The sequence below is a fragment of the Oncorhynchus gorbuscha genome, linkage group LG09 (assembly GCF_021184085.1).
Source record: "Oncorhynchus gorbuscha isolate QuinsamMale2020 ecotype Even-year linkage group LG09, OgorEven_v1.0, whole genome shotgun sequence".
Taxonomy (NCBI): domain Eukaryota; kingdom Metazoa; phylum Chordata; class Actinopteri; order Salmoniformes; family Salmonidae; genus Oncorhynchus; species Oncorhynchus gorbuscha.
In genome coordinates, this window is record NC_060181.1 from 67,625,635 (window position 1) to 67,640,748 (window position 15,114).

General features: G+C 42.1%; 1 protein-coding gene across 3 annotated transcripts in view; it reads right to left on the minus strand.

Annotated features, from left to right (window-relative positions):
• The window catches only part of LOC124043986 (voltage-dependent L-type calcium channel subunit beta-4-like), a 64,690-nt gene that overhangs the window by 42,803 nt on the left and 6,773 nt on the right, over positions 1-15,114 (minus strand). Inside the window, exon 1 of one of the 3 annotated variants that reach the window (XM_046363220.1) lies at positions 336-679. The exons of the other annotated variants lie outside the window; for them this stretch is intronic. Within the exon in view, the coding sequence (XP_046219176.1) occupies positions 336-380 (45 nt within the window). The 5' untranslated portion in view covers positions 381-679. Of the gene's footprint in view, positions 1-335; positions 680-15,114 lie in introns of those variants that run through there. 3 annotated transcript variants of the gene reach the window in all.

Sequence of the window (15,114 nt, forward strand, 5' to 3'; positions counted from 1 at the left end):
CACAAAGAGAACCATACAGAGAACGAGAATCACACGGAGAACCATGCATCCCTCTCCTCCACCCCCCCCCCCCCCCCATGATCCACACACCTTCTCTTATACACGCTGAGTCTCCACCCTCCTCCGACCCCTTGTGTGTGTTTGAGTGCATTTTGTGTGTGTGTTTGCATGTTCAACCAGTGTCAGTTGTATGGTGTTGTCAATACCCAGGCACCTCTCTCTCTCTCTCTTTCTCAGACACACACACACATACACACAATGAGAAAATAACAGCACGGCACAGGCAATTAACACTGCTTACACCATCTAGCCCTCCACCACAACCCCTTACTCACCGCCTCCGAGTCTTCAAATCCATGTAGGTACAAATTATCATACATGGAGGTTTAATATTCCAACAAGCACCACTTGACGAATTTACAAAAACTAGTAACGATGGATTGAAGCACCAGCACTAGAGATGGATTAATGGGGGTTACATTCCCACTAGATAGAAAACAACCACACCATAGCAGACATTTTAAAAAGCCCCTTCTTATTGTTCTCCTCTCTTAGCCTTGATGGTGAATTTAAATGTTTTTGCCCCAGGCTTAAAGAGTTTTCCTTAAACCCATAATAAGGCAACGTAGAGCTTCAGTTATCCCCAGAGGCTGCTCTCTAGATCCAGACCTGGCATTTTATCTGCCTTCCAAATGAAGAGCCAACTATTCCTCAATCATAGGCTGATGACAAAGCAGGGAGGCAGGCTCCTGATTGGCTTCTTCATGCTCCAGTCAGCTTGAGCGAGCATTCTCACTGATGGTGAATAAGGAAGAGAAGAGGAGGGTCTGTAGATTGAGAGCGGCAGCCTTTCCCCTCCATCTCTGACTAGGGTCTCATGTAATTTTCTACCCATGTCTAATACCCTCTGTTGTATTCTCACTATCTCTCTATCTTTACCTCTATAGCCCTCCACTATCTCTTTTTATTTTCCTCTGTTATACAGTGGCTTGGTGAAGAGGCTAATATGTGTGTGTTCATATTTTTATAACCCTTATTTTACCAGGTAAGTTGAGTGAGAACACATTTTCATATACAGCAATTGCCTGGGGAATAGTTACTGGGGAGGGGGATGAAAGAGCGAACTGGAAGCTGGGGATAATTAGGTGGCCATGATGGTCAGATTGAGGACCAGACGCTTTTAACGTCCCATACAAAAAACGACACTCTACACAGGGCAAAGTTCTGTGGCATTTGAATCTTTTTTTTGGGGGGGGGGGGGGGGGGGGGGTCGTGCCTTCTACTGGCACTCCAGTACCACTTCCAGCAGCATCTGTTCTTCCATCCAGGGACCGACCAGTCTCGACCCTGCTTAGGTTCAGTGAGATGCAGGTGTGTATATGAGTGTGTGTTGACTACATTGCATGCCACAGTTGTCCTTTGGGTGGTGGAACAATTATTGATACACACAGGAAAAGTGTGAAAAACCAAGCAGTGTTGCAGTTTTTGACACAAACCATTGCGCCTGGCACCTACTACCATACCCCGTTGAAAGGCATTTTTATCTTTTGTCTTGCCCATTCACCCTCTGAATGGCTCACACACAATCCATGTCTCAATCCATGTCTACGCTGATCGAAGTGGATTTAACAAGTGACATCAATAATAGATCATAGCTTTCGCCTGGATTCATCTGGTCAGTTTATGTCATAGAAAGAGTAGGAGTTCTTAATGTTGTGTATACTCAGTGTAAAATTAGACATACAAATCATTTCATTTTATAATGAGGAGATATATTCATGATATATTTTTCTCGTTTCTGATTACAATTTCAATGCACAAGTACATTCTCAAACAAGTGTCCCTTTGATTTAATCAAGTGAAATTGCAGTGAAACATTTGTTGGGATTCAGAGAGCTCCTTTCAAAAGACATGGTGGAAGACTGGAGCAATATCGCCCTCTAGTGATGAAGAGACTTACAGCAGGTGCACATGCTACAAACTGCCCATCTTCTCATCTGAAAATATGAAACATCACAATCGGACAGATTTGACTCTCTCCTACCCAAACCCACTTTTTTTTAACATTGTTTGCAAACTGATATGTGACACGTATTAATGCCAAAATAACATGCAAAACAGGTAAAACAAAAGTAATTAAGTTAATAAAGCCGTATCCAAAAATCGTGTCTTTTTTGCATTCTTGAGTAAGGCAGCTCCAAAATGCAGGTGTTTCAGCCGAGCTCAGTGCTTTTTGTGGTGGTGGGGCAGCCAGCGGAAAATACAGATAGTAGGGGTTGGTAATGTTCTCTAATTGCGTCACTATTGGCTCAGGTGAGGCTCAAAACAGGTGGGGCTCTGAATGACGGGTCACCACTGGACCTGAACATTGACTGGTTAGCAACTAGCTGTTCGCTCAAGAGGAAGCTTCTAACTGTGATTAATATCTGTAATATGACCCATAATCCATGTCAATCCATGTCAATAATCCATGTCAATTTTGGTAAATGTATTGGTTGCCTGGTGTGGCTTCTTTATGTATTCTAAATGGTCAAATAAAATAAAATAAAATAGAAAATTACTCGCCTACTTGTCTGGTCTGTGTGGAGAAGACACGGAGACAGAGAAAAGAGAGAACGCCCGGTCGAGAGGGACAGAAATCAGATGCTTTGCGAGGTATCCTGAAAATACATTTTCTAAGTGATTGACAGTTGCTATTCAGCAGCCATAAAAGTATGCCTTATTTACTTTGAAGAACTACTAAAATAGTGATTTTGTCAGATAGCATAGGCAGCAGCTCTATAGAGATGAGATGAATACTTGGAATTAAATAATAAAGTCAGAAAATAAAACAAATGTAATATACACAACAACTGAAATATTTGATTAAAGTAATGTGAATACATGATGGTTCATACTGTAAGTTAGGCCTCACTCCCCCCTATCTGAGATATCTACTGCAGCCCTCCACCACATACAACACCCGTTCTGCCAGTCACATTCTGTTAAAGGTCCTGAAGCACAAACATCCCTGGGTCGATCATCTTTTCAGTTCGCTGCAGCTAGCGACTGGAACGAGCTGCAACAAACACTCAAACTGGACAGTTTTATCTCAATCTCTTCATTCAAAGACACAATCATGGACACTCTTAATGACAGTTGTGGGTGCTTTGTGTGATGTATGGTTGTCTCTACCTTCTTGCCCTTTGTGCTGTTGTCTGTGCCCAATAATGTTTGTACCATGTTTTGTGCTGCTACCATGTTGTTGTCATGTTGTGTTGCTACCATGCTTCGTTGTCATGTGTTGCTGTCTTGGTGTGTTGTTGTCTCAGGTCTCTCTTTATATAGTGTTGTGTTGTCTCTTGTTGTGATGTGTTTTTTGTCCTATATTTATAGAGGATATTTATATTTGATTTATTTTTCATTTTTAATCCCAGGCCCCCGTCCCCGTAGGAGGCCTTTTGGTAGGCCGTCATTGTAAATAAGAATTTGTTCTTAACTGACTTGCCTAGTTAAATAAAGGTTAAATAAAATAAAATCAAGTTTTAAGCATTAATGGCCAGTCACTGCCATCATGTGACTTTTATTAGTTGATTTTTTTCTGTGTTGTTACAGCATTCATCCCACATGATGCATAATGTATTAATGTACGAAATAGAAAACCGTTATTATTTTTTAATAATAGAAACAAAACCGACCCGACCTCAAAAAACACTAATCGCTCAGCACTAAACATCAGATATGTACAGTGCAGTGTCCCTCAGGGCAGTTGCCTTGGACCCGTTATTGATCTTCGTTTTTCTAAACGATTTGCCACTGGTCTTACACAATGCTATAAGGACTATGTATGCAGATGATTCCACACTCTACATGTCAGCACCCAAAGCCAGTGAGCTCACTGAAATTCTACATAAGGAGTTACAGTCAGTATCAGAATGGGTGATTAATAATAAACTGTTCTTAAATACATCTAAAACTAAAAGCATTGTATTTGGTTCAAAACATTATCTACGACCTGAACCTCAACTGGAGTTGTACATAAAGGGTGTAATCAATGAGCAAGTTGAATCAATTCAAATTAAATTAAATGTTATTGGTCACATACATGTGTTTAGCAGATGTTATTGCAAGTGTAGCGAAATGCTGACAGTGCTGACAGTGCAGTAATATCTAACAAGTAGGAAGCTGTTCTGTGTTTTTGACACAAATCCACTGTACTAGTTGTTCAGGCTTTGGTGTTGTCTCATCTTGATTACTGTCCGGTAATATAGTGCAGAAAAGAATGACCTAGCAAAGCAGCAGCTGGCTCAAAACAGAGCACCACGCCTTGGCCTTAACTGCACATACATAACTTACATCAACAACATGTATGCCAGCCTTTCCTGTTTGAGGGTTGACAAGAGAGTAACTGCTTCTCCTAGTTTTTATGAGAAATATTACTGTGATGAAAATTCCAGATTGCCTGCATAATCAATTAACCTTCAGCTCAGACATCCATACATACCCCACAAGACATGCCACCAAGGGTCTCTTCACAGTCCCCAAGTAACAGCTACGCACCATTTTTTAGAGAGCCATGATCGCATGAAACTCCCTTCCATTTCTAATTACTCAAGCAAACAGCAAACTTACCTTTAAAAAACGGATTCAACAACATCTCATTGAACGGCGGGGACTGTGGGAGATTGACTCGTTAAATGGTAGTCAAAGCTTTTGCATTTCAGCAATTCACAGAAATATAAGTCATTGATGCCGTGCTTGCTATAAATACCAAGCAATCCACAGGGACTGACCAATTGGAGCCGGGTCTGCTGCCCCCTCATTGCTGGCGCAGTAACCCATAGATATTTCAAAAGTATGGAAAACAGCTTATGTGCTGCCTCTCCACAAGGGCAGGGATAGCAGTGATCTTGATAATTATTGTCCCATTTCCAGGCTTCCATGTCTAGCTAAGATTCTTGAATCCTTGGTAAATAAACAACTTAGCTCTTTTTTATCTGAGCATAGCATTTTGAATATAAATCAATTTGGGTTTAGTCCAGGGCACAGCACTAACACAGCAACCACATGAGTTGTTAATCATTTTGTGAATGCTTTAGATGCTAAAATGAATTGTGCTGCCTTGTTTTTGGCTGACAAAAGTATTTGATTCTTTGATCATGCCATTTTAATGAACAAGTTGTACTCGATTTGCCTGGGCTCTAACGCCTTCTCTTGGTTTCATGATTGACAGAACTCAGGCCATCGTGATTGATGTGGTTATGTCAGAATTTCTTGAATTAACGGTGTTCCGCAGGGGTTGATTTTAGAACCTGTTCTTTTCACTATTTATACAAATGCTATTGTTCAATCTGTTAAAAGTTGTAGATTTCATCTATATGATTGTCACGTCCTGACCTTAGTTCCTTTTTTATGTCTCTATTTTTGGTTTGGTCAGGGCGTGAGTTGGGGTGGGCATTCTATGTTTTTGTTCTAAGTTTTGTATTTCTGTGTTTGGCCTGGTATGGTTCCCAATCAGAGGCAGCTGTCTATCGTTGTCTCTGATTAAGAACAATACTTAGGTAGCCTGTTCCCACCTGTGTTTGTGGGTAGTTGTTTTCTGTTTTGTGTCTTCACCTTACAGAACTGTTTCGTTTCGTTCACTCTCTCTCTTTGTTGTTTATTGGTTATTGCAGTGTTCAGTTTATTTATTTAAATTAACTCCAGAGGCGCCACATAACTGGGACAAGACTAAGGTGGAGTGGTGTCTAAGTCCCGCACCAGAGCCACCACCGCGGTGAAATGCCCACACAGACCCTCCCCTATAGGTTCAGGTTTTGCGGCCGGAGTCCGCACCTTTGGGGGGGGGGGGTACTGTCACGTCCTGACCTTAGTTCCTTTTCTATGTCTCTATTTTTGGTTTGGTTAGGGTGTGAGTTGGGGTGGGCATTCTATGTTTTGGTTCTGTTTTGTATTTCTGTGTTTGGCCTGGTATGGTTCCCAATCAGAGGCAGCTGTCTATCATTGTCTCTGATTGAGAACCATACTTAGGTAGCCTGTTCCCACCTGTGTTTGTGGGTAGTTGTTTTCTGTTTTGTGTGTCTTCACCTTACAAAACTGTTTTGTTTCGTTCACTCTCTCTCTCTTTGTTATTTATTGGTTATTGCAGTGTTCAGTTTATTTATTTAAATGAACATGGAAACTTACCACACTGAGTTTTGGTCTGATCCTTCCTATTCCTCATCTGAGGAGGACAACGATCGCTACAGTGATACTATTATGTACGCAATTGCCCCAGCTGCTGACCTAGCTGTCACAAGGCTACAGTCCCATTTTGCAACTATGTAGGAAACCTTTACTGATTTAAAACTTGTGCTTTAATATGGGCCATACTAAATACATGTTGTTTTCAAGTTCTCATAAGATTATCTCAGATGGATTATATCTTCACTCATTGGATGGTTCTATAATCGAAAGAGTCTCTGCATTACAAATACCTTGGTATTTGGATTGACAATGATTTGTTTAAAAAAAATATGAATGAGCTTGTTAAGAAACTAATGTGAGTTTTTTTTTACACAAACAGATCGTGTCTCTCTCTCATCAGCAGGAAGCAGATTGCGCAATCAACCTTGCTAGCTGTTAATGATTATGGTGATACTATTTATCAAAGTGCAGCTGCCTTTACTTTTAAACCCCTGGATGCCATTTTTAATTTAAGCTTTAACTCAGACAATGCTGGGCCAAACGTGCGCCGCCCTATGGGACTCCCGATCTCGGCCGGTTGTGATACAGCCCGGGATCGAACTAGGGTCTGTAGTGACGCCTCTACCACTGCGATGCAGTGCCTTAGACAAAGGCCCTTCTCCCCTGATTGCTCAGTTTGGCCGGGCGGCCAGGTCTAGGAAGAGTCTTGGTGATTCCAAACTTCTTCCATTTAAGAATGAGGGAGGCCACTTTGTTCTTGGGGACCTTCAATGCTGCAGACATTTTTTGGTACTATTCCCCAGATCTGTGCCTCAACACAATCCTGTCTCGGAGTTCTACGAACAATTCATGGCTTGGTTTTTGCTCTGACATGCACTGTCAACTGTGGGACCCAGGTGTGTCCCATTCCAAATCATGTCCAATCAATTGAATTTACCACAGGTGGACTGCAATCAAGTTGTAGAACATCTTAAGGGGGCCTCCCGAGTGGCGTAGTGTCTCAGGCACTGCATCGCAGTGCTAGAGGTGTCACTACAAACCCTGGGCTGTGTCGCACAATTGAGGCGGCGCACAATTGGCCCAGTGTAGTTCGGGTTAGGGGAGAGTTTGGCCAGCCGGGATGTCCTTGTCCCATCGGGCTGTCCTTGTCCCATCGGGCTGTAGCGACATGTCAGCATGCATGCGGACCGGGCGCATGCATGCTGACATGGTCGCCAGTTGGACGGTGTTTCCTCCAACACATTGGTGCGGCTAGCTTCCGGGTTAAGCGAGCAGTGAGGCTTGGCCCTCGACCTTCGCCTCTCCCGAGTCAGTATGGGAGTTGCAGCGATGGGACAAGACTGCAACTACCAATTGGGGTGAAAAAATAAGTGATAGTAATAAAGGATGACAATGGAAACAGGATGCACCTGAGCTCTATTTCCAGTCTCATAACAAAGGGTCTGAATACTTATGGAAATAAGCTATGTCTGTTTTTTCTTTTTAATAGATTTGCATAAATAAAAAATAAACAGTTTTTGCTTTGTCATTATGGGGTATTGTGTGTAGATTGATGAGGAACATTTTTTATTTGATCCATTTTAAAATAAGGCTGTAATGTAACAAAATGTGGAAAAAGTCAAGGGGTCTGAAAACTTTCAGAATGCACTGTATATTTATGTTATTTGTGCAATTTGTGTCATGCTGTATTTGACTTGTTTTATGTTGTATTGAATGTTGTTCTATAAAATTGTATATGCATGGCTCCCTTGAAAAAGAGACACTGGTCTCAATGGTGACTCCCTACTAAAATAAAGGTAAAATAAATACCCAACCCCCTTTTAGGACAGGTTTGACTCTCTCCTAACCAACCCTGTTTTATGGTAATGGAGAGGAAGAGGGTTCATCCTTTCCACATCCCCTGACCTCTACAGTAAACCCCTGAGGCTTCAGTAATGGGAAGGGGGAAGGGTGTTCATCCCTTCTATGTGCTTTCTCACCTAGTGGTAGCCCATCTTCTTCACTGGACTGGCCTCATCTAATACCATCAGTATGGGAAGCTTCATGTAATGTGTGTATTTATACAAAAAAGAATAGATAGAATATAAAGAATTGCTAAAAACACCTATGACTTAGAATGAGAGTCAAGGTACAGTATTTTAAGGCATGAGAAATTATATGGTCTATATTCAGTAGTATCTAGAATCAGGCAGCAGAGAGCACTAGTGCACTACAGGTCTCCAGGGAGGGAGAGAGACCCAGCTGCACCAAGAGCTGACACTCTGCCTAAATAGCTGACTGCACTACAATTTATCTACTTCTCATCTGAACAAGGGTACAAAATTAGGGTACAAAATTAGATATGGAAGTTTTCCACCAGAAAACATTTTTGACGTCATTGTACTCAATTAGATGTCTATGTACAGTACAGCTTTGTAGACCGGCTGGCAACTGCATCACTGCAGATCCTAAGAGACAGACACAGGCCCATTGTGCTGTAAACAGTTACTGTCCTAGTTAGCAGAGAAAAGACTTATCCCATAGATCTTAAGACACAGACTCACTGTGCTGTAAACAGTTACTGTCCTAGCTAGCAGAGAAAAGACTCATCCCATAGATCTTAAGACACAGACCCACTGTGCTGTAAACAGTTACTGTCCTAGCTAGCAGAGAAAAGACTCATCCCATAGATCTTAAGACACAGACCCACTGTGCTGTAAACAGTTACTGTCCTAGCTAGCAGAGAAAAGACTCATCCCATAGATCTTAAGACACAGACCCACTGTGCTGTAAACAGTTACTGTCCTAGCTAGCAGAGAAAAGACTCATCCCATAGATCTTAAGACACATACCCACTGTACTGTAAACAGTTACTGTCCTAGCATGCAGAGAAAAGACTCATCCCATAGATCTTAAGAGACAGACTCACTGTGCTGTAACAAATTACTGTCCTTGCTAGCAGAGAAAAGACTCATCCCATAGATCTTAAGAGACAGACTCACTGTGCTGTAAAGTTACTGTCCTAGCTAGCAGAGAAAAGACTCATTCCATAGATCTTAAGAGGCAGACTCACTGTGATGTAACAAGTTACTGTCCTAGTTACTGAAGCTTATCCCATAGACTCATCCCACAGATCCAAATTGACCTAGCGACACTTTTAGAAAAAATTGTGTTCTAACTGGAACTGAAATTGTGTTCTAACTGGAACCAAACATGGTTCTCTAATAAGGAAAGCTGAAGAACCCTTTTAGGTTCTAGATAGCACCATTTTCTAAGAGTACAGCAAACTCATCTCCTAGACGTGTACAGCACACTCTGACATCAGTGGAGGCTGCCGGAGCTCCCAAGTGGCGCAGCAGTCTAAGGCACTGTACCTCAGTGATAGAGGCGTCACTACAGACACCCTGGTTTGATTCCAGGCTGTATCACAACCGGCTATGATTGGGAGACCCGTAGGGCGGTGCAAAATTGGCCCGGGTTTGGCCGGGGTAGACCGTCATTGTAAATAAGAATGTGTTCTTAACTGACTTGCCTAGTTAAATAAAGGTTAAATTAAATAATAATAATGTACAGAATGGGGCAAATGGAATGGCATCAAACACCTGAAAACCATGTGTTTGATGTGTTTGATACCATTCCACTGATTCTGCTCCAGTTATTACCACGAACCCGTTCTCCCCAACTAAGGTGCCAACAACCTCCTGTGCCTGACATTGGCAGACCCTCTTTGCCTGGCTTAAGCATCAGACTCTGGCTGATGTCTGGTGTCAGCCAGTATAAGACCCTCTTCCTCTGACTTTTAGATAAATCTTTATAAAAGGTTATTGAGTAATGAGGTCATGAACCATTAGGATTTGCTGTTGAAGGACTGGTACTGGTAGTGTGAGAAGAGGAGAGGAGAAGGGTGAGAAGTGGCAGAGCTGTTTCCGATGCTTCATGAAGAAGTGACTCATAAATGAACTGCTCCAGAGTTCAGCCAGGCGATCTACATAAAAGGGATTAACCAGAAATCAGCATCTTGTATAATCAGTTTACTATAGCTGCTACTGCTACAATAACTTAAAAAATAGGCTAACCAGATGGCTTTGTTAAAGGCATTGTCTACATCCCAAATGGTACCCTATTTCGTATATAGTGCACTATTTAGAGAAAAGGGTACCATTTGGACACATTATTGTGATTTAGAAAGGCAATTAAATCTCAGACAGCATTCAGCGGATTCAGACAAGCTTCGCTGCTTAGCTTTCATCCCAAAATGAGATTTATTTCAGAGGTGAATGAATGTAAAAGCCATTCAATTAAAATGTCTACATATGAAGACTCCCGTCCCAACTCAGACAGTCATGGCTTTAACCTTGGAGCACCGGGCATAAATCATGGCTGGAAGTTTCTGTCCAGTTCCTAGAACTATACTGAACAAAAATATAAATGTACATGCAACAATTTCAAAGATTTTACTGAGTTACAGTTCGGTGTCCTGTGTGAATCTAAGTGTGCGTTCTCTAATTCTCTCCTTCTCTCTTTCTTTCTCTCTCTCGGAGGACCTGAGCCCTAGGACCATGCCCCAGGACTACCTGACATGATGACTCCTTGCTGTCCCCAGTCCACCTGGCCATGCTGCTGCTCCAGTTTCAACTGACCTGAGCCCGAGGACCATGCCCCAGGACTACCTGTCATGATGACTCCTTGCTGTCCCCAGTCCACCTGACTGTGCTGCTGCTCCAGTTTCAACTGTTCTGCCTTATTATAATTTGACCATGCTGGTCCTTTATGAACATTTGAACATCTTGGCCATGTTCTGTTATAATCTCCACCCGGCACAGCCAGAAGAGGACTGGCAACCCCACATATGCTCTCTCTAATTCTCTCTTTCTTTCTCTCTCTCGGAGGACCTGAGCCCTAGGACCGTGCCCCAGGACTACCTGTCATGATGACTCCTTGCTGTCCCCAGTCCACCTGACTGTGCTGCTGCTCCAGTTTAAACTGTTCTGCCTTATTATTATTCGACCATGCTGGTCATTTATGAACATTTGAACATCTTGGCCATGTTCTGTTATAATCTCCACCCGGCACAGCCAGAAGAGGACTGGCCACCCCACATAGCCTGGTTCTTCTCTAGGTTTCTTCCTAGGTTTTGGCCTTTCTAGGGAGTTTTTCCTAGCCACCGTGCTTCTACACCTGCATTGCTTGCTGTTTGGGGTTTTAGGCTGCGTTTCTGTACAGCACTTTGAGATATCAGCTGATGTACGAAGGGCTATATAAATAAATATGATTTGTTTGATTTGATATAAGGAAATAAGTATATTTTAATTAATTAATTAGGACCTAATCTATGGATTTCACATGATTGGGCAGGGGTGCAGCCATGGGTGGGCCAGGGAGGGCATAGGCCCACCCACTGGAGAGCCAGGCCCAGCCAATCAGAAATTGTTTTTCCCCACAAAAGGGCTTCATGACAGACAAAAATACTCCTCAGCACCTTGGCAAAGGATAAATGCTCACTAACAGGGATGTAAACAAATTTGTGGGAGATTTGTTTTTTGTGCGTATTGAAGATTTCTGGGAGAAAAAAAATTCAGCTCATGAAACATGGGACCAACACTTTACATGTTGTGTTTATATTTTTGTTCAGTGTATATTGATGAATTATCTCATCCTAGTGCAGAAGTTTTCAAAGTGTCAGAGATGGTGGGGGTCTATGTTGAATCACTACTGAATTAAGCGAAGGAGCTGCAGAGAATAGAGAAGAGTCGAGTAGTACTTTATTGACCCGAACTTGGTCAAGTGTTTTTTATAGTGACTCACTGCTTGGGCACCTTGTGAGTCACTACTAAACAAAACTGAAGAACTGATACTGTACATACATTTTTTAAATACAGTTATACAGTAGTCATAAAACTGGTTGGTTGTCAGACAGAATCAGACAGTGATGTGGATGGTGGAACTACTTACTGTTCATTCAGTCTATGACTCAATAATACCACCTCAGATCAACTAAAGCTGCTCTCTGAGTGCTGCCAGCCTACTATCCTAAAACCACATAGAATGGGATTATCTCATAAAATATTGGAAGGTTGCAAGATTATTTTGCAGTTTATTTTGGTCTGTAAACAGCTGCCTGTCCATCCCCTTTCCTGTATTTCAGTAAAGAGGGGGGTTTGAGACAAAAAAATGAGAATTGACCATGGGACAGAACCCAGAGACACAGTCAGAGTCAAAGGTCAGATTGGAACACGTTATTCCCATAGAATTTGAATGATTTATTCTAATTCCATGACTATCCCATCATGAACCCAACACTGAACATCTGTCTACAGGAAGCTAAATATACCATCTGGGGATGTGGGAAAAAACGTAATAAACGCTGCTGCCATGTAACATTTCACCTTAAATATCTTTCCGCCAACATTTCCTCTCTCTTTTGACTGTTTTCTCTAGCTTGAGTCTTTCTCAGACACCCTCCATCCTTCCCTTATTACTCTCAAACCTCTCTCGTTCGTTAGCAGATTCACTGCAGGTCAAAAGTTTTAGAACACCTACTCTTCAAGGGTTTTCTTTATTTTTATTATTTTCTACATTGTAGAATAATAGTGAAGACATCAACACTATGAATTAACACATATGGAATAATGTAGTAAACAAAAAAATGTTAAACAAATCAAAATATATTCTTCCAATAGCCAACCTTTGCCTTGATGATAGCTTTGCACACTCTTGACATTCTCTCAACCAGCTTCACCTGGAGTGCTTTTCCAACAGTCTTGAAGGAGTTCCCACATATGCTGAGCACGTGCCCCAGGACTACCTGACATGATGACTCCTTGCTGTCCCCAGTCCACCTGGCCGTGCTGCTGCTCCAGTTTCAACTGTTCTGCCTGTGGCTATGGAATCCTGACCTGTTCACCGGACGTGCTACCTGTCCCAGACCTATTATTTGATCATGCTGGTCATTTATGAACATTTGAACATCTTGGCCATGTTCTGTTATAATCTCCACCCGGCACAGCCAGAAGAGGACTGGCCACCCCTCATAGCCTGGTTCCTCTTTAGGTTTCTTCCTAGGTTTTGGCCTTTCTAGGGAGTTTTTCCTAGCCAACAAGCTTCAACACCTGCATTGCTTGCTGTTTGGGGTTTTAGGCTGGGTTTCTGTACAGCACTTTGAGATATCAGCTGATGTACGAAGGGCTAAATAAATACATTTGATTTGATGTTGAGATGTGTCTGTTACTTGAACTCTGTGAAGCATTTATTTGGGCTGCAATTTCTGAGGCTGGTAACTCTAATGAACTTATCCTCTGCAGCAGAGGTAACTCTGGGTCTTCCTTCCCTGTGGCGGTCCTCATGAGGGCCAGTTTCATTATAGTGCTTGATGGTTTTTGCGACTGCACTTGAAGAAAGTTTCAAAGTTCTTGAAATTTTCCGTATTGACTGACCTTCATGTCTAAAAGGATTGATGAACAATCGTTTCTCCTTACTTATTTGAGCTGTTCTTGCCATAATATGGACTTGGTCTTTTACCAAATAGGGCTATATTCTGTATACCCCCCTACCTTGTCACAACACAACTGATTGGCTCAAACACAATAAGAAGGAAAGAAATTCCACAAATGAACTTTTAACAAGGCACACCTGTTAATTGAAATGCATTCCAGGTGACTACCCCATGAAGCTGGTTGAGAGAATGACAAGAGTGTGCAAAGCTGTCATCAAGGCAAGGGGTGGCTATTTGAAGAATCTCAAATATAAAATATATTTTTTATTTGTTTAACACTTTTTTGGTTACTGTATGATTCCATATCTGTTATTTCATAGTTTTGATGTCTTCACTATTATTCTACAATGTAGAAAATAGTAAAAATAAAGAAAAAGTAGTGACCGGTAGTGTACATGCTAGCAGATATCCATAGACTTCCAGTCATTGTGCTAACACTAGTTAACATTGGCTCGTGAAACTACCTCTAACTTTGTTCGAACTGGACACAGAGACATATAAATGGTATCCACAAGTTCATCTGACTCTGGGGAAGTAGATAAAGGGCCTCCTTGCCAAAATCCCGAAGTATCCCTTTAAGACTCTCCAGCCACCACTCTTGTCTGTAAAGAGATTAAATCCAAACACATAGCTGACTGACAGTGACAGGAGTGACCCAGAACAACCCCTGGTCTGAACAGGCTGGCTGCCGAAGGACAAGCACAGAATAAGAATAGGGAACATTTGTATGATCACCCAAGATACGCATCTGAATCTCTTGCCACTATGCCATGCCCATGATCATATGCTCATCCTTCTCTAACCTTAATACCTTAAAACTTCAATCAATATGGGGGTTTTCCCCAGCAAAACGGCAGCATTGAAATGAGATTGGATAGATGCACTGGATAGATGCACTGGATAGATACACTTAACACTCAGGGCAGATGTTGGTTCTGCATCCATCGCTATAGTCTTATGAGGACAAACTGAGGAAGGTCAGCCAGGCGGTAGTGTAGGAGCTGTGTGTGTGTGTGTGTGTGTGTGTGTGTGTGTGTGTGTGTGTGTGTGTGTGTGTGTGTGTGTGTGTGTGTGTGTGTGTGTGTGTGTGCGTGCGTGCGTGCGTGCGTGCGTGCGTGCGTGCGTGTGTGTGTGTGCGTGTGTGCGTGCGTGCGCGCGCCTTGTGTACCTAGATGACTTGTGAGAAACTGTATTTTCCCCCTAACAATATGCTTCAATCAGGCACAAATGTATTATTGTCACACAGCATGAGATGCATGTCTTCAGGACCTAATTGGATAAACATTTACCGTTTGAGAGAGGAATAATCTGTGAAAACTGAACAAACTGTGCCTACATCCAATTAAAAGACAAATGATTAATAGTGTATCGTTTAAAAGAAGGGTATAGTGAACATAGAATGAGGCCGACTGAGACTCTGCATATCCAGACCACAGCTGCGACCTGAAATATCACAGTATGCAAAGTAACCATTCAAA